Source organism: Coccomyxa subellipsoidea, assembly GCF_000258705.1.
Source record: "Coccomyxa subellipsoidea C-169, whole genome shotgun sequence".
Lineage (NCBI taxonomy): Eukaryota > Viridiplantae > Chlorophyta > Trebouxiophyceae > Coccomyxaceae > Coccomyxa > Coccomyxa subellipsoidea.
Window position 1 is genome coordinate 575,433 of NW_005178040.1, and position 26,861 is coordinate 602,293.

Below are 26,861 nucleotides of genomic sequence, written 5' to 3' on the forward strand. Positions count from 1 at the left end.
AAATGTCTCAGAGGTCCACCTGTGAAGCCAGTAGCGCCAGTGCTGCCGGTGAAGCCCGTGGCTCCAGTGAAGCCGGTGGCACCCGTCTCCCCGGTGAAGCCGGTAGCGCCGGTGAAGCCTGTTGCTCCAGTCTCCCCAGTGGCTCCAGTGAAGCCAGTTGCTCCGGTGACTCCAGTGAAGCCGGTAGCTCCAGTGGATCCTGCAAGTCACAATCTTGAGATGAGCAATGAGCCTGCTAGATAATTTTATTCAAATGCATGCAAGCATTCTGCAGATCTGGTGCAGCTCATTCCGCTGAGCAAACAGCTTCACAGAGCAAATGTCTCAGAGGTCCACCTGTGAAGCCAGTGGCGCCAGTGCTGCCAGTGAAGCCCGTGGCTCCAGTGAAGCCGGTGGCGCCCGTCTCCCCGGTGAAGCCGGTAGCGCCGGTGAATCCTGTTGCTCCAGTCTCCCCAGTGCCTCCAGTGAAGCCAGTTGCTCCGGTGACTCCAGTGAAGCCGGTAGCTCCAGTGGATCCTGCAAGTCACAATCATGAGATCAGCATTGAGGTCGACAGATTATTTCATTCGAATGCATGCAAGCCATGCATTCTGCAGATCTGGTGCAGCTCATTCTACTGAGCGAACAGCTTCTCAGAGCAAATGTGTCAGAGGTCCACCTGTGAAGCCAGTGGCGCCAGTGCTGCCGGTGAACCCCGTGGCTCCAGTGAGGCCGGTGGCGCCCGTTTCCCCGGTGAAGCCAGTAGCGCCGGTGAAGCCTGTTGCTCCAGTCTCCCCAGTGGTTCCAGTGAAGCCAGTTGCTCCGGTGACTCCAGTGAAGCCGGTAGCTCCAGTGGATCCTGCAAGTCACAATCATGAGATCAGCAATGAGGCCGTTTTATTCCCTCACCCAATCGCATGCAAGCCATGCATTCTGCAGATCTGGTGCAGCTCATTCTACTGAGCAAACAGCTTCTCAGAGCAAATGTGTCAGAGGTCAACCTGTGAAGCCAGTAGCGCCAGTGTTGCCAGTGAAGCCGGTGGCTCCAGTGAAGCCGGTGGCACCCGTCTCCCCGGTGAAGCCGGTAGCGCCGGTGAAGCCTGTTGCTCCAGTCTCCCCAGTGGCTCCAGTGAAGCCAGTTGCTCCAGTGACTCCAGTGAAGCCGGTAGCTCCAGTGGATCCTGCAAGTCACAATCTTGAGATGAGCAATGAGCCTGCTAGATAAATTTATTCAAATGCATGCAAGCCTTGCATTCTGCAGATCTGGTGCAGCTCATTCTACTGAGCGAACAGCTTCTCAGAGCAAATGTGTCAGAGGTCCACCTGTGAAGCCAGTAGCGCCAGTGCTGCCGGTGAAGCCCGTGGCTCCAGTGAAGCCGGTGGCACCCGTCTCCCCGGTGAAGCCGGTAGCGCCGGTGAAGCCTGTTGCTCCAGTCTCCCCAGTGGCTCCAGTGAAGCCAGTTGCTCCAGTGACTCCAGTGAAGCCGGTAGCTCCAGTGGATCCTGCAAGTCACAATCTTGAGATGAGCAATGAGCCTGCAAGATAATCTTATTCAAACGCATGCAAGCCATGCATTCTGCAGATCTGGTGCAGCTCATTCCGCTGAGCAAACAGCTTCACAGAGCAAATGTCTCAGAGGTCCACCTGTGAAGCCAGTGGCGCCAGTGCTGCCAGTGAAGCCCGTGGCTCCAGTGAAGCCGGTGGCGCCCGTTTCCCCGGTGAAGCCAGTAGCGCCGGTGAAGCCTGTTGCTCCAGTCTCCCCAGTGGCTCCAGTGAAGCCAGTTGCTCCGGTGACTCCAGTGAAGCCGGTAGCTCCAGTGGATCCTGCAAGTCACAATCTTGAGATGAGCAATGAGCCTGCAAGATAAGTTTATTCAAATGCATGCAAGCCATGCATTCTGCAGATCTGATGCAGCTCATTCTACTGAGCGAACAGCTTCTCAGAGCAAACAGAGGTCCACCTGTGAAGCCAGTGGCGCCAGTGCTGCCAGTGAAGCCCGTGGGTCCAGTGAAGCCGGTGGCACCCGTCTCCCCGGTGAAGCCGGTAGCGCCGGTGAAGCCTGTTGCTCCAGTCTCCCCAGTGGCTCCAGTGAAGCCAGTTGCTCCGGTGACTCCAGTGAAGCCGGTAGCTCCAGTGGATCCTGCAAGTCACAATCTTGAGATGAGCAATGAGCCTGCTAGATATTTTTATTCAAATGCATGCAAGCCTTGCATTCTGCAGATCTGGTGCAGCTCATTTATGAGCGAACAGCTTCTCAGAGCAAATGTCTCAGAGGTCCACCTGTGAAGCCAGTAGCGCCAGTGCTGCCGGTGAAGCCCGTGGCTCCAGTGAAGCCGGTGGCACCCGTCTCCCCGGTGAAGCCGGTAGCGCCGGTGAAGCCTGTTGCTCCAGTCTCCCCAGTGGCTCCAGTGAAGCCAGTTGCTCCGGTGACTCCAGTGAAGCCGGTAGCTCCAGTGGATCCTGCAAGTCACAATCTTGAGATGAGCAATGAGCCTGCAAGATAATCTTATTCAAACGCATGCAAGCCATGCATTCTGCAGATCTGGTGCAGCTCATTCCGCTGAGCAAACAGCTTCACAGAGCAAATGTCTCAGAGGTCCACCTGTGAAGCCAGTGGCGCCAGTGCTGCCAGTGAAGCCCGTGGCTCCAGTGAAGCCGGTGGCGCCCGTTTCCCCGGTGAAGCCAGTAGCGCCGGTGAAGCCTGCAAGTCACAATCTTGAGATGAGCAATGAGCCTGCAAGATAAGTTTATTCAAATGCATGCAAGCCATGCATTCTGCAAATCTGGTGCAGCTCATTCTCCTGAGCGAACAGCTTCTCAGAGCAAACAGAGGTCCACCTGTGAAGCCAGTGGCGCCAGTGCTGCCGGTGAACCCCGTGGCTCCAGTGAAGCCGGTGGCGCCCGTCTCCCCGGTGAAGCCGGTAGCGCCGGTGAAGCCTGTTGCTCCAGTCTCCCCAGTGGCTCCAGTGAAGCCAGTTGCTCCGGTGACTCCAGTGAAGCCGGTAGCTCCAGTGGATCCTGAAAGTCACAATCTTGAGATGAGCAATGAGCCTGCTAGATAAATTTATTCAAATGCATGCAAGCCTTGCATTCTGCAGATCTGGTGCAGCTCATTCTACTGAGCGCACAGCTTCTCAGAGCAAATATCTCAGAGGTCCACCTGTGAAGCCAGTGGCGCCAGTGCTGCCGGTGAAGCCCGTGGCTCCAGTGAAGCCGGTGGCACCCGTCTCCCCGGTGAAGCCGGTAGCGCCGGTGAAGCCTGTTGCTCCAGTCTCCCCAGTGGCTCCAGTGAAGCCAGTTGCTCCGGTGACTCCAGTGAAGCCGGTAGCTCCAGTGGATCCTGCAAGTCACAATCATGAGATGAGCATTGAGGTCGACAGATTATTTCATTCGAATGCATGCAAGCCATGCATTCTGCAGATCTGGTGCAGCTCATTCTACTGAGCGAACAGCTTCTCAGAGCAAATGTGTCAGAGGTCCACCTGTGAAGCCAGTGGCGCCAGTGCTGCCGGTGAACCCCGTGGCTCCAGTGAGGCCGGTGGCGCCCGTTTCCCCGGTGAAGCCAGTAGCGCCGGTGAAGCCTGTTGCTCCAGTCTCCCCAGTGGTTCCAGTGAAGCCAGTTGCTCCGGTGACTCCAGTGAAGCCGGTAGCTCCAGTGGATCCTGCAAGTCACAATCATGAGATCAGCAATGAGGCCGTTTTATTCCCTCACCCAATCGCATGCAAGCCATGCATTCTGCAGATCTGGTGCAGCTCATTCTACTGAGCAAACAGCTTCTCAGAGCAAATGTGTCAGAGGTCCACCTGTGAAGCCAGTAGCGCCAGTGCTGCCAGTGAAGCCCGTGGCTCCAGTGAAGCCGGTGGCTCCCGTGAAGCCGGTGGCGCCCGTCTCCCCGGTGAAGCCGGTAGCGCCGGTCAAGCCTGTTGCTCCAGTCTCCCCAGTGGCTCCGGTGAAGCCAGTTGCTCCGGTGACTCCAGTGAAGCCGGTAGCTCCCGTGGATCCTGAAAGTCACAATCTTGAGATGAGCAATGAGCCTGCTAGATAAGTTTATTTAAAATGCATGCAAGCCATGCATTCTGCAGATCTGGTGCAGCTCATTCTATTGAGCGAACAGCTTCTCATAGCAAACAGAGGTCCACCTGTGAAGCCAGTGGCGCCAGTGCTGCCAGTGAAGCCCGTGGCTCCAGTGAAGCCGGTGGCACCCGTCTCCCCGGTGAAGCCGGTAGCGCCGGTGAAGCCTGTTGCTCCAGTCTCCCCAGTGGCTCCAGTGAAGCCAGTTGCTCCGGTGACTCCAGTGAAGCCGGTAGCTCCAGTGGATCCTGCAAGTCACAATCTTGAGATGAGCAATGAGCCTGCAAGATAAGTTTATTCAAATGCATGCAAGCCATGCATTCTGCAGATCTGGTGCAGCTCATTCTACTGAGCGAACAGCTTCTCAGAGCAAACAGAGGTCCACCTGTGAAGCCAGTGGCGCCAGTGCTGCCAGTGAAGCCCGTGGCTCCAGTGAAGCCGGTGGCACCCGTCTCCCCGGTGAAGCCGGTAGCGCCGGTGAAGCCTGTTGCTCCAGTCTCCCCAGTGGCTCCAGTGAAGCCAGTTGCTCCGGTGACTCCAGTGAAGCCGGTAGCTCCAGTGGATCCTGCAAGTCACAATCTTGAGATGAGCAATGAGCCTGCAAGATAAATTTATTCAAATGCATGCAAGCCTTGCATTTTGCAGATCTGGTGCAGCTCATTCTACTGAGCAAACAGCTTCTCAGAGCAAATGTGTCAGAGGTCCACCTGTGAAGCCAGTAGCGCCAGTGCTGCCGGTGAAGCCCGTGGCTCCAGTGAAGCCGGTGGCACCCGTCTCCCCGGTGAAGCCGGTAGCGCCGGTGAAGCCTGTTGCTCCAGTCTCCCCAGTGGCTCCAGTGAAGCCAGTTGCTCCGGTGACTCCAGTGAAGCCGGTAGCTCCAGTGGATCCTGCAAGTCACAATCTTGAGATGAGCAATGAGCCTGCAAGATAATCTTATTCAAACGCATGCAAGCCATGCATTCTGCAGATCTGGTGCAGCTCATTCTACTGAGCGAACAGCTTCTCAGAGCAAACAGAGGTCCACCTGTGAAGCCAGTGGCGCCAGTGCTGCCGGTGAACCCCGTGGCTCCAGTGAAGCCGGTGGCGCCCGTCTCCCCGGTGAAGCCGGTAGCGCCGGTGAAGCCTGTTGCTCCAGTCTCCCCAGTGGCTCCAGTGAAGCCAGTTGCTCCGGTGACTCCAGTGAAGCCGGTAGCTCCAGTGGATCCTGCAAGTCACAATCTTGAGATGAGCAATGAGCCTGCAAGATAAGTTTATTCAAATGCATGCAAGCCATGCATTCTGCAGATCTGGTGCAGCTCATTCTACTGAGCGAACAGCTTCTCAGAGCAAACAGAGGTCCACCTGTGAAGCCAGTGGCGCCAGTGCTGCCATTGAAGCCCGTGGCTCCAGTGAAGCCGGTGGCACCCGTCTCCCCGGTGAAGCCGGTAGCGCCGGTGAAGCCTGTTGCTCCAGTCTCCCCAGTGGCTCCAGTGAAGCCAGTTGCTCCGGTGACTCCAGTGAAGCCGGTAGCTCCAGTGGATCCTGCAAGTCACAATCATGAGATGAGCAATGAGGCCGTTTTATTCCCTCACCCAATCGCATGCAAGCCATGCATTCTGCAGATCTGGTGCAGCTCATTCTACTGAGCAAACAGCTTCTCAGAGCAAATGTGTCAGAGGTCCACCTGTGAAGCCAGTGGGGCCAGTGCTGCCGGTGAAGCCCGTGGCTCCAGTGAAGCCGGTGGCGCCCGTCTCCCCGGTGAAGCCGGTAGCGCCGGTGAAGCCTGTTGCTCCAGTCTCCCCAGTGGCTCCAGTGAAGCCAGTTGCTCCGGTGTCTCCAGTGAAGCCGGTAGCTCCAGTGGATCCTGCAAGTCACAATCATGAGATGAGCAATGAGGCCGTTTTATTCCCTCACCCAATCGCATGCAAGCCATGCATTCTGCAGATCTGGTGCAGCTCATTCTACTGAGCGAACAGCTTCTCAGAGCAAATGTGTCAGAGGTCCACCTGTGAAGCCAGTGGCGCCAGTGCTGCCAGTGAAGCCCGTGGCTCCAGTGAAGCCGGTGGCACCCGTCTCCCCGGTGAAGCCGGTTGGTCCGGTGAAGCCTGTTGCTCCAGTCTCCCCAGTGGTTCCAGTGAAGCCAGTTGCTCCGGTGACTCCAGTGAAGCCGGTAGCTCCAGTGGATCCTGAAAGTCACAATCTTGAGATGAGCAATGAGCCTGCTAGATAAGTTGATTCAAATGCATGCAAGCCTTGCATTCTGCAGATCTGGTGCAGCTCATTCTACTGAGCGAACAGCTTCTCAGAGCAAACAGAGGTCCACCTGTGAAGCCAGTGGCGCCAGTGCTGCCAGTGAAGCCCGTGGCTCCAGTGAAGCCGGTGGCACCCGTCTCCCCGGTGAAGCCGGTAGCGCCGGTGAAGCCTGTTGCTCCAGTCTCCCCAGTGGCTCCAGTGAAGCCAGTTGCTCCGGTGACTCCAGTGAAGCCGGTAGCTCCAGTGGATCCTGCAAGTCACAATCATGAGATCAGCAATGAGGCCGTTTTATTCCCTCACCCAATCGCATGCAAGCCATGCATTCTGCAGATCTGGTGCAGCTCATTCTACTGAGCAAACAGCTTCTCAGAGCAAATGTGTCAGAGGTCCACCTGTGAAGCCAGTAGCGCCAGTGCTGCCGGTGAAGCCCGTGGCTCCAGTGAAGCCGGTGGCGCCCGTCTCCCCGGTGAAGCCGGTAGCGCCGGTGAAGCCTGTTGCTCCAGTCTCCCCAGTGGCTCCAGTGAAGCCAGTTGCTCCGGTGACTCCAGTGAAGCCGGTAGCTCCAGTGGATCCTGCAAGTCACAATCTTGAGATGAGCAATGAGCCTGCAAGATAAATTTATTCAAATGCATGCAAGCCTTGCATTCTGCAGATCTGGTGCAGCTCATTCTACTGAGCGAACAGCTTCTCAGAGCAATTTTTCTCAGAGGTCCACCTGTGAAGCCAGTGGCGCCAGTGCTGCCGGTGAAGCCCGTGGCTCCAGTGAAGCCGGTGGCGCCCGTCTCCCCGGTGAAGCCGGTAGCGCCGGTGAAGCCTGTTGCTCCAGTCTCCCCAGTGGCTCCAGTGAAGCCAGTTGCTCCGGTGACTCCAGTGAAGCCGGTAGCTCCAGTGGATCCTGCAAGTCACAATCATGAGATGAGCAATGAGGCTGTTTTATTCCCTCACCCAATCGCATGCAAGCCATGCATTCTGCAGATCTGGTGCAGCTCATTCTACTGAGCAAACAGCTTCTCAGAGCAAATGTGTCAGAGGTCCACCTGTGAAGCCAGTGGGGCCAGTGCTGCCGGTGAAGCCCGTGGCTCCAGTGAAGCCGGTGGCGCCCGTCTCCCCGGTGAAGCCGGTAGCGCCGGTGAAGCCTGTTGCTCCAGTCTCCCCAGTGGCTCCAGTGAAGCCAGTTGCTCCGGTGACTCCAGTGAAGCCGGTAGCTCCAGTGGATCCTGCAAGTCACAATCATGAGATCAGCAATGAGCCTGCTAGATAAGTTTATTCACATGCATGCAAGCCTTGCATTCTGTAGATCTGGTGCAGCTCATTCTACTGAGCAAACAGCTTCTCAGAGCAATTTTTCTCAGAGGTCCACCTGTGAAGCCAGTGGCGCCAGTGCTGCCGGTGAAGCCCGTGGCTCCAGTGAAGCCGGTGGCACCCGTCTCCCCGGTGAAGCCGGTAGCGCCGGTGAAGCCTGTTGCTCCAGTCTCCCCAGTGGCTCCAGTGAAGCCAGTTGCTCCGGTGACTCCAGTGAAGCCGGTAGCTCCAGTGGATCCTGCAAGTCACAATCTTGAGATGAGCAATGAGCCTGCTAGATATTTTTATTCAAATGCATGCAAGCCTTGCATTCTGTAGATCTTGACAGCTCATTCTACTGAGCAAACAGCTTCTCAGAGCAATTTTTCTCAGAGGTCCACCTGTGAAGCCAGTGGCGCCAGTGCTGCCGGTGAAGCCCGTGGCTCCAGTGAAGCCGGTGGCACCCGTCTCCCCGGTGAAGCCGGTAGCGCCGGTGAAGCCTGTTGCTCCAGTCTCCCCAGTGGCTCCAGTGAAGCCAGTTGCTCCGGTGACTCCAGTGAAGCCGGTAGCTCCAGTGGATCCTGCAAGTCACAATCTTGAGATGAGCAATGAGCCTGCTAGATAAATTTATTCAAATGCATGCAAGCATTCTGCAGATCTGGTGTAGCTCATTCTACTGAGCGAACAGCTTCTCAGAGCAAATGTTTCAGAGGTCCACCTGTGAAGCCAGTGGCGCCAGTGCTGCCGGTGAAGCCCGTGGCTCCAGTGAAGCCGGTGGCTCCCGTCTCCCCGGTGAAGCCGGTAGCGCCGGTGAAGCCTGTTGCTCCAGTCTCCCCAGTGGCTCCAGTGAAGCCAGTTGCTCCGGTGACTCCAGTGAAGCCGGTAGCTCCAGTGGATCCTGCAAGTCACAATCTTGAGATGAGCAATGAGCCTGCTAGATATTTTTATTCAAATGCATGCAAGTATTCTGCAGATCTGGTGTAGCTCATTCTACTGAGCGAACAGCTTCTCAGAGCAAATGTGTCAGAGGTCCACCTGTGAAGCCAGTAGCGCCAGTGCTGCCGGTGAAGCCCGTGGCTCCAGTGAAGCCGGTGGCACCCGTCTCCCCGGTGAAGCCGGTAGCGCCGGTGAAGCCTGTTGCTCCAGTCTCCCCAGTGGCTCCAGTGAAGCCAGTTGCTCCGGTGACTCCAGTGAAGCCGGTAGCTCCAGTGGATCCTGCAAGTCACAATCTTGAGATGAGCAATGAGCCTGCTAGATATTTTTATTCAAATGCATGCAAGCCTTGCATTCTGCAGATCTGGTGCAGCTCATTTATGAGCGAACAGCTTCTCAGAGCAAATGTCTCAGAGGTCCACCTGTGAAGCCAGTAGCGCCAGTGCTGCCGGTGAAGCCCGTGGCTCCAGTGAAGCCGGTGGCACCCGTCTCCCCGGTGAAGCCGGTAGCGCCGGTAAAGCCTGTTGCTCCAGTCTCCCCAGTGGCTCCAGTGAAGCCAGTTGCTCCTGTGATTCCAGTGAAGCCGGTAGCTCCAGTGGATCCTGCAAGTCACAATCTTGAGATGAGCAATGAGCCTGCTAGATAATTTTATTCAAATGCATGCAAGCATTGCGCAGATCTGATGCAGCTCATTTCATTGAGCAAACAGCTTCGCAGAGCAAATGTATCAGAGGTCCACCTGTGAAGCCAGTGGCGCCAGTGCTGCCAGTGAAGCCTGTGGCTCCAGTGAAGCCGGTGGCGCCCGTCTCCCCGGTGAAGCCGGTAGCGCCGGTGAAGCCTGTTGCTCCAGTCTCCCCAGTGGCTCCAGTGAAGCCAATTGCTCCGGTGACTCCAGTGAAGCCGGTAGCTCCAGTGGATCCTGGAAGTCACAATCATGAGATCAGCAATGAAGCCGTTTTATTCCCTCACCCAATCGCATGCAAGCCATGCATTCTGCAGATCTGGTGCAGCTCATTCTACTGAGCAAACAGCTTCTCAGAGCAAATGTGTCAGAGGTCCACCTGTGAAGCCAGTGGCGCCAGTGCTGCCAGTGAAGCCTGTGGCTCCAGTGAAGCCGGTGGCGCCCGTCTCCCCGGTGAAGCCGGTAGCGCCGGTGAAGCCTGTTGCTCCAGTCTCCCCAGTGGCTCCAGTGAAGCCAGTTGCTCCGGTGTCTCCAGTGAAGCCGGTAGCTCCAGTGGATCCTGCAAGTCACAATCATGAGATGAGCAATGAGGCAGTTTTATTCCCTCACCCAACTGCATGCAAGCCTTGCACTCTGCAGATCTGGTAAAGCTTTTTCTATTGAGCAAACAGCTTCTCAGAGCAAATGTCTCAGAGGTCCACCTGTGAAGCCAGTGGCGCCAGTGCTGCCGGTGAAGCCCGTGGCTCCTGTGAAGCCGGTTGCGCCCGTCTCCCCAGTGAAGCCGGTAGCGCCTGTGAAGCCTGTTGCTCCAGTCTCCCCAGTGGCTCCAGTGAAGCCGGTAGCTCCTGTATCTCCCTTGGTCCCCGTGATGCCTGGATATCAAGGCGGTAGTATTTCGTTGCTTTCATTCCCTTATATCATTCAAGAGAATAATGCTGTTCAGGTCAGAGGCCACAAATGTAGCAAGACGGTCCTCTTTATAGAATGGTGCCAGCTTGCTTGATCATGAGCTGCCTCATGCAATAGTTGCACAGTGGCCTTGACAGCATGTAGGTGTGGACTCTGTGCCGATGTAAGAGAACATGAGTACCTGTGGCGCCCGTTGCCCCAAAAGTGCCATTCTGTCCATATGGACCTGGAAGCCCCTGAGGCCCTGTAGGGCCGATGAAGGCTGGGCACTTGTTGGTGCTTGGGCAGGCTGCAAGAACAAAACACACTTATATCAGAACACGAGCAAGGCCATGCACCTGCACCATGCTCCTCCATATAAGTCCATGGTGCTGACTCATCACAGCCACTCAAATACCATTGGTGCAGCCTCGGAATTAAGTGAAACAGCTAGCGGAAAACATGAAAGATTCTGCAGCTAGTGCCAGGAGGCAGAGAGGAGCGCACCGCAGACGCCGTTTACTTGCACGAAGACCCCGGAGCATGCGGCGCAAACCCCCGGCACGACGCATGCGTCGCAGTTTGGGCCGGCAGTGGAGGGAACGCAGACACATTTTCCAGGCTCGTTGGGGGCCGCAGGGTCCGTAACGAGAGCAAATCCGGGCTCACACACGGGGCCTGTGAGGCTTTGCTGCGGTGTGGGCCCGCATGTGCCGGGCACCACGCACTGCAGGCAATTTGCCGACAACGCCGCGTCGCAGCGGCAGCGGCCGTCCGCCCCCGGGCTGTACCCCTGCATAGCACTCCGTCAAGGAGAATTGTCATGGGGACTCGCATGCCAATTTTTCCTATTCAGAGGTGATAAAAGGGTAAATGAGGAGCCACGAAGGAGCATCACATAGCCCGAAGAAACATGAGGGCTGTCCAAACGCTTCTGTACCTTTTTGGAGATGGCAATTAAATTACTGAGGTCTTTAGGCAGGGATGCATGAGGTTGCCAGAGATGCGGGTGTGATGTTCGCGCACCTCCCGGCAGAGTTTGCAGGTGTCGGCATTGAGGCAGAACTCGCACAGGGGATCCTGCTGTATGCAGGCTGTTGTATTGCTGATGTAGCCTGAAAAAGTGTTAATGAATTGCGTCACCGTGGTGAGCGTTTGCGTCAGCACCGTAATCTGGTCCTGCACAACACATGCACACCGCGCTCAGCACAATTCCTCACCCCTTCATGCCACAGTCATTTGTATGATGCATGCTGTGGCCTTCCTTACACTTCTGCAGGTTGTTGCAGGACCGCCAGCTCTGGTGCATTCAGGTTCCTTTTAATTGGATTGTACTTGATTATGAAGTAGCCTCGTAATGGGGAGCAGTAAATGAAAGCTGGTGTGTAGCGCCTAGCGCCAAGCAGATGGGCGGGTGACCTACTGCCAGGCTGCCGATTCGCTGGTTGACATCGGTCAGCTGCGTCTGGATGCTCTTGAAAGGGTGGAACGGGTCAGACACCGGGTTGCAGGTGCTGCCATCTGACGCCAGCTCGTAGTTCTTCGGGCATACTGATAGCACACAGCCCAATTTGTGAAATTCAGGGATGATATACCATGTACTCCCCACCGTGCCTCTTCAACAAGTACTTGATGAGACAGCTTAGACCGACAATTGTATACCACAGCTCCAATCCAAAATGCATTGAGGTTCTGGGCAATGCTAGTGCAGTGCTAAAGAGCATCACAGGATGAGCGCTGCTCAGCGTGAGGGTGGGGGCCTCACCGCAGTCTCCATCCCAGCTGCGCCTGAAGGGGGCATTGCAGATGAGGCACTTTGCTGCTGTAGGGCAGATGAGGCAGTTGGCTACCGTTGCGCAGACGACACCATCCTGCATGGCACCCCAACAGCTGCCATAAGACACTTCAACTGACTGGAGAACCTGAGACCTCCCCTGACATGCCACTTGCAAGAGCCTTGCATGCATGCACACCTCATGCGTCCTTGGGGGCATGGGGAGGCGCGTAAAGACTCACCAGGCACATGACAGTCAAAAGGAAGGAATTAAAGTTAATGAGGATTCTAGTATATCCATGGTTGACAACAGCGCTTGCCTTTAGTCTGTCCAAGACATTGTCGCTCTCACTAGGTCTCCAGGGGCCATCCTGCTTCCAGCCCTTCTCCCAGCCGGCGCCACTGGCTGGTGTGCTGGAGCCGTTTGGGACCACCTTGATATTTGTCAGGCCTTGGCTGAACGCCAGCGAAGGGACAAAATCGGAGCTGGCGGCCGGGGGCAGGGACCCGGCCGCCTGCTCTGGTTGGCTCGCCTTGTTGAAGAGGCTCTGGATCGCTCCCAGAAAGCCATTGCCTGTTCCATTACGGTGAGGTCCGTAAGAGCAGCAACTTGGCAAGCATGGGACAGGCTACAGAGGCATGCACACGAAGAGTACAGGGCACAGAATGGCTTCCCATCGGCAATGACTTCCTGGCCATGAACATGTATCCTGAGCAGATACAGATTGCCAGCCACTGCTCACCAAGCTGGCCTGCTGTACATCGTAGGCTGCATGTGACAAGAAGCAATATGAGCAACTGGCTGCAACTTCCAGTTGCTCGCGCTGCTGCTCGCCATTCTAATTCCCTACATCTTCTTGAGCTAGTACGCATGCCAGGGCACCCTGCAGGACACCGCAGGCAATTACGTCTTTCATATATCCCTTTGAAGTTTTCAAAGAAACCATGTACAAGATGGAAATCCAGTTGAGTATTTGTGCTTCTAAACGTCCAACGCGTCCTTCCTGATGTACAGTATAAGATGAAGGTACTTGAAGCTCCGATAGACGCTTGATGCCACTGCTAGTCGCTTTTTCCAATATCATATAGACACCTGATCTCTTTATCATTGGAAACGAGATAAGTTAGAGTGGTTGGCCTACCTTCCCAGTTTCTGGAGGGTCAACATCCCGGCTTGCCAGGTTTCAGGATTATGTAGAATTGAGAGCATCTGCATCCAACACAGATATATCTTGAGAAATTTGTGCAGATCTCACAATGTGAGGTAGAGAGGACTCATCACCAAAGCAAGTTTTCTGGAAACTGTGTTTTGTTGTTATCCATGTTTTTTTAAATTTCGAAGCTACGTAGTTGCTACAATCAGATGCCCTTACCTTCTTAAGATGCATCTCTGCGTCGCAACGCATAGGTTGCGGACAAGTTGCGCTGCTACTAGATAAGAACACGAGAGGCGCGCGCAGTCTACTTGACACGATTTGAACACATTGAAGGCCAAGTTTGGCTCGATGTTCTGGATCCTGATTGGCTGGTTGACTGGTTGCCGTGGCTCTCTCCCAAATGGATTCAATTCCGATAAAGTGGCGCCATCCATCAAGAGGGCTACCCCGGGGCCCCCAAGAGATCACTGAGATAACTGGATGGGATTGCTCCCAAGTGAATCCTGCCCTTTGCAATCAACTAACGTTTATATATACCGGTATAGACTCGCACTCGCTAAATGTCAAGAGAACCGTATGGGAAGTGCTGTGACTGCCACGTGTATGCATGCGTTGCTAGCTCAAGTGCTCAGTCAGTCATCATGACATGACATGATGTAGGTTCTGGATATCTCTTGAATTTTCTTTGATCAACAGATGCAAGGCGCGCGCCCAACAGATGCATGCCGGCATGCATATGCCATGACAGTGTCTGCCCTGTCTTGATGTTGCTGCAACGGTTGCTGCAGTTCAAAAAGCCAAAGATTACTAGCAAGCAAATGGAATTACAAACAACAAACCAACAACAGACTTTGCCAGATCTCTCACAAAACGCAGATCTGCAGCCACCCGCAGTTATTATTAATATTATTTCATGCCTATCCAAGCCACAGTTGGCTTAGGTGCGTAGCAGCAGCGTTTCTATGACAGCCTTCCAGCTCGGCCTATCTTGGCACCTTTTCCACCATGTCAGGGCCAGCCCAAGACTATCCAAGTCTTTCCCAACAGAGTCATTCCAGGACTTAATAGGCCTACCGCAGTGATCAGTGCAAATCAATGCAGATGTGCCGCATCATGCTTGCACATACACGCTGACCCATTTGTGCTGCCCCATAAGTAAATTTAACAAAGCTGCCTAACAAAGCCGCTGCGCTACTTCTAAACCCAACTACCTGAATTGCCATGGTTCCAATTGAACTCGATTTATTGACAGACTTAGTAACAAAAATCAGGCAGCTGGCTGCAAAGTCCTGTGCACAAGGCACGGCTTCCCAGGCAGATGCAAGCCGTAGACACAATTGGACAATATCAGTGACTTCTTGATCATAGCTTCCCTCGATCATAGCTTCCCTCTACTGATCCCAATAATCTCGCCAAGGTTGAAAATACCAATATTGGCATTAATGCAGTGTTCAGTCCCACCAAATTAATGTCAGCAAGCACATTACTGGAAGCAAGACAGGATAAATAAATGAGTCCTCTACTCGGTAGCTATTGGTCAAAACATGCTTTTACTCGTCTGTCAAACTGTATTCGCAATGTCAAGTTGCCTTCCCTCTATAGCAACCGGAACGCAAACAATGTTGCTCGCTTGGAACAGTAATCAAAACTTGTGGCTTCAAGCCTCAAGTGCCTAATGGCATCACGACTGCAGCGGCACCAGTGAGCCCCTAGCATTTCAAGCAAAGGAATACTGATGCCGCTACAGTGGTAGTGTCACTAGGGCTCCCCAGATACTCCCAAAATCACTATAGTGTGATGCACAATTCGTCTGTGGTGTGGCGTGGACATTATCTTATCATATGCAACCAGCGGTGCCCACGATAGCAAGGCACGTCCTGAGGGGAAGCCCCAGGACTCCGCTACAGCAACAAGAGGCGCACTGCGCAGAGGAAGTGCATAATGCCCCTAGCAAGAGCCCGCCGCAAGGTGGAACGGGTCCTGTTACGCCCGTCGCACCAGTGTTCCCTGCGGTGCCAGTGCCTCCAGTTGCACCAGTGGCCCCTGTGACACCTGTTGCACCTGTTGTGCCGGTGAAGCCAGTGGCGCCAGTGAAGCCGGTGGCGCCGGTTGCGCCGGTTGCGCCTGAGAAGCCTGTTGCTCCGGTGACACCAGTGCTGCCAGTGGAGCCCGTAGCACCAGTGAAGCCCGTCGCGCCAGAGACCCCTGTGGCGCCTGCGACACAAATTCAACAGTCTGTTTTACGACTTGAAGAGCATCAAACTTCTTTGGACGCTGCATCACTTCTTATCAATAGCATGCAAGAGCACATGTTCACCAGACTGACATTTGCCATTGGCCAGGAATTTCACCTGTGGCCCCAGTGGTACCAGTCGCTCCAGTGAAGCCTGTGCCACCCGTGGCACCAGTGAAGCCAGTGTTTCCAGTGGACCCTGTTTTGTGCAGTGAACACAACATTGAGCCAGCAAGAGATCCTGGGCAGTGTGGAAATTCCAGTGCCACAGAGATCAAGAGCACCTTATGAGAGCACATATAAGTACAAGGGCAACCATTACCTGTTGATCCTGTGAAGCCAGTAGCGCCCGTGAAGCCAGTTGCGCCAGTGAAGCCAGTTGCACCAGTACTGCCAGTAAAGCCGGTGGCTCCAGTGAAGCCACTTGCACCAGTATTGCCGGTAAAGCCAGTGGCTCCAGTGAAGCCAGTTGCTCCGGTAGCGCCGGTGAGTCCTGTTGCTCCAGTCACCCCAGTGGCTCCAATGTCTCCAGTGATGCCGGTAGCTCCAGTGAAACCTGCACGGCACATGCATGGGATCAACAATGAGACTGCACAACTCCCTGATTCACACGCATGGAAGCCTTTTATTCTGCAGAGCTGGTGCATACTCAGCTTTTGCAAACATTATTACTCTCACCAAAAAGCTTCTTAGCAAATGTTTCAGACGTTCACCTGTGAAACCTGTTGCTCCAGTCCCACCGGTGGCTCCAGTGAAGCCCGTAGCTCCAGTGGATCCTGCAAGGCACATGCATGTCATCAGCAATGAGGCCGCAATATTTCTTTTTTTCACATGCGTGCAAGCCTTGCACAGGGCAGATCGGGTGCAGCTCATTGTCGTAAGGAAACAACGACTGAGGACATGTCTCAGAGGTTCACCTGTGAAGCCTGTTGCTCCAGTGCTGCCGGTGAAGCCAGTCGCGCCTGTGAAGCCCCTTGCTCCAGTTTCGCCGGTGAAGCCGGTAGCGCCAGTGCTGCCTGTGAAGCCTGTGGCTCCAGTCTCCCCGGTGAAGCCGGTAGCACCAGTGCTGCCGGTGAAGCCTGTGGCTCCAGTCACGCCTGTGAAGCCTGTAGCGCCAGTACTGCCAGTGAAGCCGGTGGCGCCTGTGGCTCCAGTCTCGCCGGTGAACCCAGTAGATCCCGTGCTGCCGGTGAAGCCCGTTGCTCCAGTTTCGCCTGTGAAGCCGGTAGCGCCTGTGGCTCCAGTCTCGCCGGTGAAGCCGGTGCTGCCGGTGAAGCCTGTGGCTCCAGTCTCGCCTGTGAAGCCTGTAGCACCAGTATTGCCGGTGGAGCCGGTGGCGCCTGTGAAGCCGGTGGCTCCAGTCTCGCCTGTGAAGCCTGTAGCGCCAGTGCTGCCGGTGCTGCCGGTGAAGCCTGTGGCTCCAGTCTCGCCGGTAGCGCCAGTGCTGCCGGTGAAGCCACTGGCGCCGGTGAAGCCAGTAGGGCCAGTGCTGCCGGTGAAGCCAGTAGCGCCAGTCTCGCCGGTGAAGCCGGTAAATCCAGTGCTGCCGGTGAAGCCCGTAGCACCGGTGAAGCCAGTTGCTCCAGTCTCGCCAGTGAAGCCGGTAGCGCCAGTGCTGCCGGTAAATCCGGTGGCGCCCGTGAAGCCGGTTGCTCCAGTCTCGCCGGTGAAGCCGGTAGCGCCAGTGCTGCCGGTAATGCCGGTAGCGCCCGTGAAGCCGGTGGCTCCAGTCTCGCCGGTGAAGCCGGTAGCGCCAGTGCTGCCCGTGAAGCCGGTGGCGCCCGTGAAGCCAGTTGCTCCAGTCTCGCCGGTGACACCTGTAGCGCCAGTGCTGCCGGTGAAGCCGGTGGCGCCCGTGAAGCCGGTGGCTCCAGTCTCGCCGGTGAAGCCGGTAGCGCCAGTGAACCCGGTGGCTCCAGTCTCGCCGGTGAAGCCGGTGGCTCCAGTCTCGCCGGTGAAGCCGGTGGCGCCAGTGCTGCCGGTGGCTCCAGTCGCGCCGGTGAAGCCGGTAGCGCCAGTGCTGCCGGTGAAGCCTGTGAAGCCGGTGGCTCCAGTATCGCCGGTGAAGCCGGTAGCGCCAGTGCTGCCGGTGAAGCCGGTGGCGCCCGTGAAGCCGGTGGCTCCAGTATCGCCGGTGAAGCCGGTAGCCCCAGTGCTGCCGGTGAAGCCGGTGGCGCCCGTGAAGCCGGTGGCTCCAGTCTCGCCGGTGAAGCCGGTAGCGCCAGTGCTGCCCGTGAAGCCGGTGGCGCCCGTGAAGCCGGTTGCTCCAGTCTCGCCGGTGACACCTGTAGCGCCAGTGCTGCCGGTGAAGCCGGTGGCGCCCGTGAAGCCGGTGGCTCCAGTCTCGCCGGTGAAGCCGGTAGCGCCAGTGAAGCCGGTGGCTCCAGTCTCGCCGGTGAAGCCGGTGGCTCCAGTATCGCCGGTGAAGCCGGTAGCCCCAGTGCTGCCGGTGAAGCCGGTGGCGCCCGTGAAGCCGGTGGCTCCAGTCTCGCCGGTGAAGCCGGTAGCGCCAGTGCTGCCCGTGAAGCCGGTGAAGCCTGTGAAGCCGGTGGCTCCAGTATCGCCGGTGACACCTGTAGCGCCAGTGCTGCCGGTGAAGCCGGTGGCGCCCGTGAAGCCGGTGGCTCCAGTATCGCCGGTGAAGCCGGTAGCCCCAGTGCTGCCGGTGAAGCCGGTGGCGCCCGTGAAGCCGGTTGCTCCAGTCTCGCCGGTGACACCTGTAGCGCCAGTGCTGCCGGTGAAGCCGGTGGCGCCCGTGAAGCCGGTGGCTCCAGTCTCGCCGGTGAAGCCGGTAGCGCCAGTGAAGCCGGTGGCTCCAGTCTCGCCGGTGAAGCCGGTGGCTCCAGTCTCGCCGGTGAAGCCGGTGGCGCCAGTGCTGCCGGTAAAGCCGGTGGCGCCAGTGAAGCCGGTGGCTCCACTCGCGCCGGTGAAGCCGGTAGCGCCAGTGCTGCCGGTGAAGCCTGTGAAGCCGGTGGCTCCAGTATCGCCGGTGAAGCCGGTAGCGCCAGTGCTGCCGGTGGCTCCAGTCGCGCCGGTGAAGCCGGTGGCTCCAGTATCGCCGGTGAAGCCGGTAGCCCCAGTGCTGCCGGTGAAGCCGGTGGCGCCCGTGAAGCCGGTTGCTCCAGTATCGCCGGTGAACCCTGTAGCGCCAGTGCTGCCGGTAAAGCCGGTGGCGCCCGTGAAGCCGGTGGCTCCAGTCTCGCCGGTGAAGCCAGTGGCGCCTGTGCTGCCAGTGAAGCCCGTGGCTCCAGTGAAGCCGGTGGCGCCCGTCTCCCCGGTAAAGCCGGTAGCGCCGGTGAAGCCTGTTGCTCCAACTTCCCCAGTGAAGCCAGTTGCCCCAGTATCTCCCACTGCCCCAGTATAGCCTGCAATGGCACATTGTAGCCTCAGACGTGGCCATTATGATTGTTTCTCCCCTTGAACTTCTACATTCATGTTAAACCTCCTGTAAGTAATGGGCGAAAGCTGACCTACAGAATATACTAACATTATAAACCTTCAAAGCTTATCAGAAACTGCACTGCAATCCTGAGCGCAAAAATTGCAACATGCACATGGGTTCAAATATGGGACCTCTTTCAATTTTGTACCTGTGGCGCCGGTATCTCCAAAGGTCCCATTGAGGCCATACATTCCAGGAGGTCCCCTCGGTCCAGTGGGCCCAAGGAAAGCAGGGCAGGTGTTCACCAGTGGGCAGCCTGCAAGCCACAGCCAAGAAGATATTGAGATACAAGAAAGGGGATATCTACCTTTGTCTGACATACTTTAAGGCCAGCTTGTACACAGACTCTTCTGGCTAATGTCAAAGACAGAAGTCGTTCTCGCGATCCATGCGCGTGAGACGAACTGGTGTAATAGAGTGAACATGCAGCTTCCAAGGAAAAAGTGGAGGGGATGTGGCAGGGAACGCACCGCAGACGCCATCGACAAGTGTAAAGACCCCTGCGCACGCGGCGCAGACCCCCGGCATGACGCAGGCCTCGCAGTTGGTGCCGGCGGTGGAGGGGACGCAGATGCATTTGCCAGGCTCGGCAGGCGCAGAGGGGTCAGTAATAAGCTCAAACCCGGGCTGGCACACGGGGCCGATGAGACTCTGCTGCGGGGTGGGCCCGCATGTGCCAGGCACCACGCACTGCAGGCAGTTTGCCGACAGCGCCGCGTCGCAGCGGCAGCGACCGTCCGCCCCCGGGATGTACCCCTGTGCAGGCGTGAAGAAAGGGTTAGCAGATCACTTGCACCCCTGCAAGGGTCACTCCTGCACTCGTAACTCACCGACCCTCTCTGCATGTTCGGGTGCTGCACATGAAGGCTGTATAGGAGCTAGGCTCATGAGGCATTCAGATGCAGGAAGGTCATCTGAAATGAGGGCCAAATCATTAGCCCTTGTACTGCTCAAAGCAAGTACCCTGAGTCTCCTGCGAGAACACCTCAGGAACTCCTTAACACATGAGCAGAAGGCCTGCACATGGCAGTGCACTATGGCACAGCAGTTCCATGAGTGTTTGTCTTGACCTGAAGACATTGTTCGCGCCTAAATTGTAAACAGCAGAGGTGCGGTCTGAGATGGCGCACCTCCCGGCAGGTCTTGCATGTGGTGGCATCGAGGCAGGTGCTGCACAGAGGGTCTTGCAGGATGCATGCCGTCGTGTTGGTGACAAAGCCCGTCACAAAGTGAGTCAGCGCTGACAGCGTCTGCGTCAGCACTGTGATCTGGTCCTGCAGCGCACATGCAGGTGGTGTCAAGCACGCCTCACCATATACACGAACAATGAGTGATTTAAATAACGCATGATACCAAAGCAAAAGCCCTTCACTGGAAATCTTCTGCAAAGAAGGACCTTTGTGTTGTAGCGATAGAGCATAGCATCAGGTGTTAGGATGTTAGAACAGCTTGCTGCAGAAGATGGTGCCTCTAATGAGGAGAATCAAAACAGGGGTGCTGAGGGTCTCACCGCCAGATTGCCGACCCGCTGGTTGACATCATTGAGCTGTGTCTGGATGCTCTTGAAGGGGTGGAAGGGGTCAGACACCGGGTTGCAGGTGCTGCCATCCAAAGACAGCTCGTAGTTCTTGGGGCACGCTGGCAACACAGAACACGTTGTCTTGGTCACAGAAAACCGTAAGTGAGTGAACTCTTCGATTGCTATTCAGAATACCTGGATCAACATGCATGCAAGTAAAAACAGACAGGGATTATCTGCTAGCAATGGTTGTGATAGGACCGCCACTCACTGCAGTCCCCTTCTGAGCTGCGCTTGAAGGGCGCGTTGCAGATGAGGCACTTGGACTTTGAAGTGCAGATGAGGCAGTTGTCGACTGCTGTGCACAGGATGCCCTCCTACAGGCCACACAGCAAAATATAAAGCAGTCCAGTATGTGATCATGCATGTCCAACATGCATGCACAGGCACTTCTTCTTCTTCAATTACATGCAGCAAATCTTGCGCATGGACTGTTCCAAAGATACTCCATGCAAGATTTGTAAGGAACCGCAAGGCAAGATAATGGTACTGGCTAACATACTATTAACTGCTCACCCTGAGCCTGTCAAAGATTGATGATGACTGGTAAGAATCCCCTTCGCTGTCCTGCCAAGCAGCAGCAGCAGCTGTGTTCCTCGAAGGAGTCCCCCCGTTGCGAGCACTGGAGGCGTCTGTGTTCCCCTCTATTTTGCTGAGGCCCTGGCTGTAGGCCAGCGATGGGACATTGCCCACCTGTGGTGCACTTGCTGCCTGCTGCTGTTGAGGTTCCCGACTGAAAATCCGCTGGACTGCCCCCAGCATTCCATTGCCTGGCTTGCAAGCAAAACGTATCAGGCTGGGTGATGGAGCAATTTCAGGCTTTTTCAATAGATATGGTGTAACAACGGAGCACGTCCACTGCTCTTCGGTGAGCTTGGTACCTCACCTGCTTGGCCTGATGCAAAGCTGAAGCTGCTCGTAGCAAGTAGCAGGAGAAGCAACTGGTGCCACTGTCCAGTTGGTCCTGCTGCTGCTTGCCATCGTACACGTCTACGTATCAAGCTAGGAGGCATGCCCTGGTGCCCTGCAGGGCAGCGAGCATACTCTCAAGCATAGCACTTTTTAAAGTGCAGATTACACCTCTGATTTGCTCTAAGACGCCTTTGCAATAATTCTTCTGTCCGTCATGCTCACAGGTTACCAGACTCCAACAGATTCCAAATTAAATTGCAATCTAGCACTGAAACAAGCAAGATGAATGGTGGAACAATAGCATATGTGATAGCAAGCTCTTTTTCGCACGCAGTCGCTGATAATATGCTTTTGGTCGCACCTCCTCGTAGTTGAGGAGGTCACCATCGTCTTATATTCTCCTCCCTGAACAGGCTGACAAGTTTTTTTTTAATGTTGCGCACAGGATCTGCTTCCAGTTTGATTGGGCGCATTGTTTCGCAGAGACTTGTTATGCATGTTCTCAAGCATCAGAACACTGAAAATCAGCAAAGACTTACCTTGTGCGGGCAGCCCTTTCTTATGTGATGATCAGGCATCCTCACCCCGCAAGCATTCTTGGAAGCTCTCTACCTAATGAGAACTCCATCGCAAATTAGACGATGTCAAAAAATGACAATTAAAACACTGCTTGCATTGCATAATGCAAGCAAATTGCATTCAATTTAAACCTTGTACTTCAGGCCCAAATTTGGCGCTCTGCATTGTTGCGTGCCGGTGAGTCATCCTTGAACACCTGTGGGTCTCAGATTGTCGACCAACAGAGCTCCCTTGCAGACTGCAGCAGCCTACTTCAGCCGATCGGTAGGACTCCCTTCTGAAAGGGCGTCCGCATCCTGCCAAAATCACCATTGTTTTTGGAAGAAGCATAGCAACTTTGAGCGGTCCTGCTACTACAACTGCTGGTACCCCTGCTGTGGTAATTCTCGAGCGAACACTTGTTCATCAATCATGTTTCTACGCTTGCATGCCTTTCACCGGGATGCCAAAAGGTGCCGCATGAGACCTGCAAACCTAGAGAACGAGGATCTTAGCTACCTTGGCTTTGCTTGATACAGCTGCGTACCGATCAGGCCAGATTGGCATCTTTATTTCCTGTAAAGTACTGCCTGGATTCTTGCGCGTGTTAATCTTGTGTTCAGATGCTGCTAGAGTATATTCTACCATAGTAGCTGCCTCTTGTACTCGCCAAGCTCGTGATTGCGGCGATTTGCGGAAGTTCCAATATCTTCTACCGTGATCAAAAAGCAATCACTATATTGCGGTGCATTGCAGATACGAGGAGACAGCTGGACAGCTTCTGCTACGTGCAGCAGGCCTCTTTCATCAGTAGATGCCTCCGCACTTGAGCTGTATGAAAAAGGAGTGATCGTTTGGCAGGGCTCCCCACAACCCTCACCGAAGGATCTTGATAGAGGCAGCAGGCAGGCAGCCCGACCATTAGCTGCAAGCAGCTAGCAGTCAGCCTGCCCTGGGCCTTGCTTTCGGCAGCGCAGAGGCAAGTGACCAGATATTGCCCCAGGAGTGAGGGGCCCCGCTCGCCTGTTTGGCTGTAGCAGCCAAAGTCACTGGAACTGTGGAGCGCTGCATCACGCAGATTCTGACCAGGGGGTGGCGCAACGAGTGCGGGGGGAGATGTCTCGGCGGAGGGGGGCTGCGAGCAGATTGGCCCTCCTCGCCACATGGACGAATCCTCGCGCGCACTCAGGATCCTGCTCGCTGGAGGTGCCTCCCTCAGCCTCACACCATGCTCATGACAATCCCTTTCTGGGTTTTCTTTATCTTTCTATGATGGCCTTTTAGCTTCCATGAGAGCCTTTCAGCATGACGACAACAAGACAGGAGAGCAGGGAGTGACGACCAGTGTGCTTGCCAACTTTGGCTGAGGGTGTTTACGCAAGTGCAGGGCTGGCGGGGGCGGTGAGCCGTACAGCAACGGCGCCGGTGGACCGCGTGAAGCTTCTGCTGCAGGTGCAGGACAGCGGCACAGCGCTGACAGTGCGCGATGGCTGGAACAGGATGGTCTCCGAAGGTGGCTCTCTGCCCCTTTCGCGCCCCCTGAAAATCCGCGCCCCATTGTGTGATCTTGAGTGACACAGTCACTGGCACCGTATGCATGCTCTGACCCGCTGACTCACAGGCCTGGCAGTTTGGAATAAGGCTCGTGCCAAAGTCAATGCTGGCACGTTAGCGGGGTAAGTCAAAGTCCTTGGCAGAAGAAGAGGAATCTAATCATTCATAGGAGGAGTTATACAGTGCAACTCTCATGCGCTGAGAGGGTATCCGGTTTTGTGCGCAGGCACGGCTCGCGCGTTCTTCCGGGGCAACGGCACGAACGTGATCAAGATCGCGCCGGAGACGGCGATCAAGCTGACATGCAACGATCGGCTGAAGCGCGTCTTTGCCAGCGACCTCGAAAACATCACCCCGCTGCAGCGCATGGCCTCCGGCGCTCTCGCAGGCGCCGTGGCACAGGTGGGCTTTGTCATTCCTGCATTGCACCTTTCGAGCGCTGGAGCAAGGATTTATATTCCAAGGGACAAGTGCATCTGTCCACTAGCGGGTCTCACATCAGGTTGGCGCCTGACCATGTCGCCTTTCAAGCAAAATTACGGCCATCTCTCTGTACCATTCAAACGCGCAAGGGAGCAGCTGGTTTGAAACTCACTCGTTAGCTGTTCAGCATGTGCAGATCATCGGTGTCGTCACGGTCTTTCAATCTTGACACTACAGGGTCCCTTGATCACTGACTGATGGCTCTTCTCTTTTATGGGCGCAGTTCACAATATATCCGTTGGAGCTGGTGCGGACGCGGCTGGCGGTGTGCCCGATGGGCACGTACCGGGGCATGTCGGACTGCTTCCGCCAGATCGTACGCCTTGAGGGCTACCGTGCCTTCTACCGCGGCCTCTCCCCCTCCCTCGTGCGCGCACCCACCCCACTCCCTCCTTCATGTCTTGCTTGCATGGGCCATCTTATTGAACAGAGAAAGAGTGTGGTAGTGATTGGAAGGGAGTCAAAGGTAGCAGCTTAGTATGTCGGGGTGTTCCAATTGGGCCTTTTTTCAGCTGTGAAGGACCTCTTGTACAGAGCTCCTGTGTTCACCAGGATCAAGCCCTTTATTTGTCTTCTAAGACACAGTGCGCAGTACACTTGGAAGGACGACAAAGTCCCATGCTCGCTCGCCAATGGCAAATAGTGGTCAGGACATTGGGCCAATGGGCAAGGCCAAGGATGTGGGCCAGCCTGCATGTTGTATGTGCTGCTACAGGGTTCTCCATGAGGTGCTCACCGGGGTTTGTGCTTCGCAGAATATATCTGTCAAGTACTGAGTACAGCGCGTGGGTGGTGCAGATTGGGATATTGCCGTACGCGGGGGTGGACATAGCGACGTTCGAGGTGCTGAAGGAGTGGCTGCTGGACCACTATGACGGCGCGCCTCCGCCATACACCATCCTGGCCGCCGGCATGGCCTCCTCCACCATCGCCCAATTCTCCTCCTACCCACTCGCCCTCACCCGCACCCGCCTCCAGGTGCACATCTCTCATTTATGTCATTTTTAAAGAAGCCAGAGCTCATCAAGAAAGGAGCAACATGCATGCGGTGGATGTATTCCCTCCCGGCAAGTAGTGCCGCTGCTGTTTAGCGACGGCGTTGCATAAAGAAGCAAGGTTTTGCCCTTCATGCACACCTGCCTCCGGGTGTGCCCTCCCTCCCATTCTTGACATGGGGGAATCCGTAGGTACTTGGAAGCTCCTAGGAATGTCGCAGAAAAGAGAGGTGACCACGCCTCCTTCTGGGGTCCTGCTGAACCATGGGAGCAAATGACCCCAGGGCAATCAGGAGTTTGTGCGATCCTAGCAGGGCCATATCTGTTGCAAGGCCATTTTGGGGCGTGCTGTGTTGGTGACGATGACCAATCTCACGGGCAAATTTTCGGAGTTCTTTGGGGAAAGATGAAAGAGGTTGCCCATCACGGCCTCAGTGTCTCAACAAGATACATGCTGTTCCTCAAACTTCATCAACAACATGTCTCATCTTGTTCTGGCGTCACAGACATTGCTTCCATGATACTATGACATTCTGCAAAGCGATGACATGTGTGGCCCTTGAAGAGTACTGGCGTGGCTGCGTGAGCAGGCGCAGGGGTACTGCGGGCGGCCACACAAGTACACAGGCATGATGGACGTTCTCACGCAGGCCGTGCAGAAGGAGGGCGTCCGCGGCCTCTATAAGGTGCGGCATGCTCTGTATATGCTCTGAAGGGCCTGCTCTGCCAAATCTTTCTCCTGGAGGGTGCCCATTTCGATCTACCCCCTGATATGATGTTGTCATGTGTTTTTGTCTCAAGCTGGGCACAAGGAACCTCAGGCATATTGTGATTGCTGTGCTTGACAGATGAGAAGTATCTGCTTCAAGCAACTCGCTGCGGGGTGTGAAACGCACATTGGCAAAACCATCGGCACAAGGAACTCTGTCTGTGATTTACGGAGCTTGCTGTGAAATGCTGAGGTGTTATTTTGGCTAGAGAATTACATTTTGATCCAGCATGATTTTGAACGCAGGGCATCCTGCCAAATCTGGCCAAGGTGGCCCCTGCAGCCGGCATCAGCTGGTTTGTGTTCGAGGAGGTCAAACTGCTTCTGGGCGTGGATCCGCACTCATAGCCATAGCTACAAACTGTGCAAGTGGGCCGCATTGATCAGTGCTGCAGTCAAGACTTAAGAGCTCAGAGAAGACTGTGGATCTGCTCGAGATCATGGGGCACGTACAGTCCATATACTGAGTCTGCGGTTGTGGTTTCTAGAAAGGCGCTGTTGCTTCCAGCCTATTGCAGGTTGCATGTTGCATTGCTATAATTTAGATGCTACATGACCGGCATTCCTTGTAGTGGCACTGATAATGCCGTGGCCTTGTGTACTTGTCCCTTTGGGAGCACTGTGCGCAGGTTTGTAGGCCACAAAGGGGCCCAAAGGGCTAGATTAGATGCATCTTCCCAGTATGCTTCATCCTTTGCAGGCCTTTTCAGGTTTCAATAGTGTCCAGGGGTGCTGCCGCAACGCACAATGGCCGCTGGAAGTGGAATATGTGCACAAGTCAAGTTGCTAGGTAATTTCTGGACGTTGGTCCCCTAGGTCTTGTAGGACGCTTCCTAGGAAAGCTTTTTACTTTGAACACCCGAATAACATGTGTGGGACCCCCCAGCAGCGCTTAGTGGAGAATGCATTGTGCAAGCATGTGGCAGGTCCATATCTATGCAGGACGTCAATGTGGCATCGGTGTCTCCATGAAGGATCATAGTTTGCTGAAGAACGGTATAGATCGAAAATCCTGATGCAAGTGTTCAACGACGTCAATACAAATATGTAAGGAGTAATTTTATAAAACCTCAGTGGCGTGCGCATGTATGCATGCATGCCAAACCTCCATGAGGTGGAGAATCTCACTGGCAGGTCAGAATTACAGTACATTTGATTTACATTTAATACCATTTATACAAAACCCGCAGATATTGTTGCTCACGTGCTTCGCACTCATTGACTCACAACATGTGCTAACTGACAGACAAATGCAGGAGTTGCTTTTATTTTAAACACAAGTTCTTGCAGCAATGTGCATGAGGTTTCTACCTTCAGCAGTCTACAAGCTGAAGCT

The 26,861-nt window shown here is 55.3% G+C and overlaps 2 protein-coding genes across 2 annotated transcripts in view; one reads left to right on the forward strand and one right to left on the reverse strand.

Moving 5' to 3' along the window:
• Window positions 1–21,016, reverse strand: part of COCSUDRAFT_40018 (hypothetical protein) — a gene marked incomplete at both ends in the record, with an annotated part of 29,724 nt that extends 8,708 nt beyond the window's left edge. The window contains 48 exons of the mRNA XM_005650224.1: window positions 20–199; window positions 337–516; window positions 659–838; window positions 981–1,160; window positions 1,303–1,482; window positions 1,625–1,804; window positions 1,942–2,121; window positions 2,262–2,441; window positions 2,584–2,682; window positions 2,820–2,999; window positions 3,142–3,321; window positions 3,464–3,643; window positions 3,786–3,983; window positions 4,122–4,301; window positions 4,439–4,618; window positions 4,761–4,940; window positions 5,078–5,257; window positions 5,395–5,574; window positions 5,717–5,896; window positions 6,039–6,218; window positions 6,356–6,535; window positions 6,678–6,857; window positions 7,001–7,180; window positions 7,323–7,502; window positions 7,646–7,825; window positions 7,968–8,147; window positions 8,285–8,464; window positions 8,602–8,781; window positions 8,922–9,101; window positions 9,239–9,418; window positions 9,561–9,740; window positions 9,883–10,053; window positions 10,272–10,379; window positions 10,577–10,862; window positions 11,096–11,248; window positions 11,493–11,620; window positions 11,835–11,940; window positions 12,086–12,417; window positions 15,062–15,214; window positions 15,556–15,789; window positions 15,947–16,009; window positions 16,151–18,598; window positions 18,824–18,931; window positions 19,146–19,431; window positions 19,806–19,949; window positions 20,186–20,313; window positions 20,466–20,571; window positions 20,771–21,016. Coding sequence (XP_005650281.1) covers window positions 20–199; window positions 337–516; window positions 659–838; window positions 981–1,160; window positions 1,303–1,482; window positions 1,625–1,804; window positions 1,942–2,121; window positions 2,262–2,441; window positions 2,584–2,682; window positions 2,820–2,999; window positions 3,142–3,321; window positions 3,464–3,643; window positions 3,786–3,983; window positions 4,122–4,301; window positions 4,439–4,618; window positions 4,761–4,940; window positions 5,078–5,257; window positions 5,395–5,574; window positions 5,717–5,896; window positions 6,039–6,218; window positions 6,356–6,535; window positions 6,678–6,857; window positions 7,001–7,180; window positions 7,323–7,502; window positions 7,646–7,825; window positions 7,968–8,147; window positions 8,285–8,464; window positions 8,602–8,781; window positions 8,922–9,101; window positions 9,239–9,418; window positions 9,561–9,740; window positions 9,883–10,053; window positions 10,272–10,379; window positions 10,577–10,862; window positions 11,096–11,248; window positions 11,493–11,620; window positions 11,835–11,940; window positions 12,086–12,417; window positions 15,062–15,214; window positions 15,556–15,789; window positions 15,947–16,009; window positions 16,151–18,598; window positions 18,824–18,931; window positions 19,146–19,431; window positions 19,806–19,949; window positions 20,186–20,313; window positions 20,466–20,571; window positions 20,771–21,016 — 10,717 coding nt within the window. The remainder of the gene's footprint in view (window positions 1–19; window positions 200–336; window positions 517–658; window positions 839–980; window positions 1,161–1,302; window positions 1,483–1,624; window positions 1,805–1,941; window positions 2,122–2,261; window positions 2,442–2,583; window positions 2,683–2,819; window positions 3,000–3,141; window positions 3,322–3,463; window positions 3,644–3,785; window positions 3,984–4,121; window positions 4,302–4,438; window positions 4,619–4,760; window positions 4,941–5,077; window positions 5,258–5,394; window positions 5,575–5,716; window positions 5,897–6,038; window positions 6,219–6,355; window positions 6,536–6,677; window positions 6,858–7,000; window positions 7,181–7,322; window positions 7,503–7,645; window positions 7,826–7,967; window positions 8,148–8,284; window positions 8,465–8,601; window positions 8,782–8,921; window positions 9,102–9,238; window positions 9,419–9,560; window positions 9,741–9,882; window positions 10,054–10,271; window positions 10,380–10,576; window positions 10,863–11,095; window positions 11,249–11,492; window positions 11,621–11,834; window positions 11,941–12,085; window positions 12,418–15,061; window positions 15,215–15,555; window positions 15,790–15,946; window positions 16,010–16,150; window positions 18,599–18,823; window positions 18,932–19,145; window positions 19,432–19,805; window positions 19,950–20,185; window positions 20,314–20,465; window positions 20,572–20,770) is intronic.
• A 1,871-nt stretch (window positions 21,017–22,887) lies between these two features.
• COCSUDRAFT_46358 (mitochondrial substrate carrier) lies at window positions 22,888–26,101 on the forward strand (the record flags this gene model as incomplete). The annotated part of the gene is made up of 7 exons (XM_005650225.1): window positions 22,888–22,930; window positions 23,112–23,237; window positions 23,505–23,680; window positions 23,985–24,128; window positions 24,560–24,739; window positions 25,347–25,442; window positions 25,772–26,101. The coding sequence occupies 7 exons, from the start codon at window positions 22,888–22,890 to the stop codon at window positions 25,871–25,873; spliced, it is 867 nt and encodes a 288-aa protein (XP_005650282.1). The 3' UTR covers window positions 25,874–26,101.
• Between the last annotated feature and the right edge of the window lie 760 nt (window positions 26,102–26,861).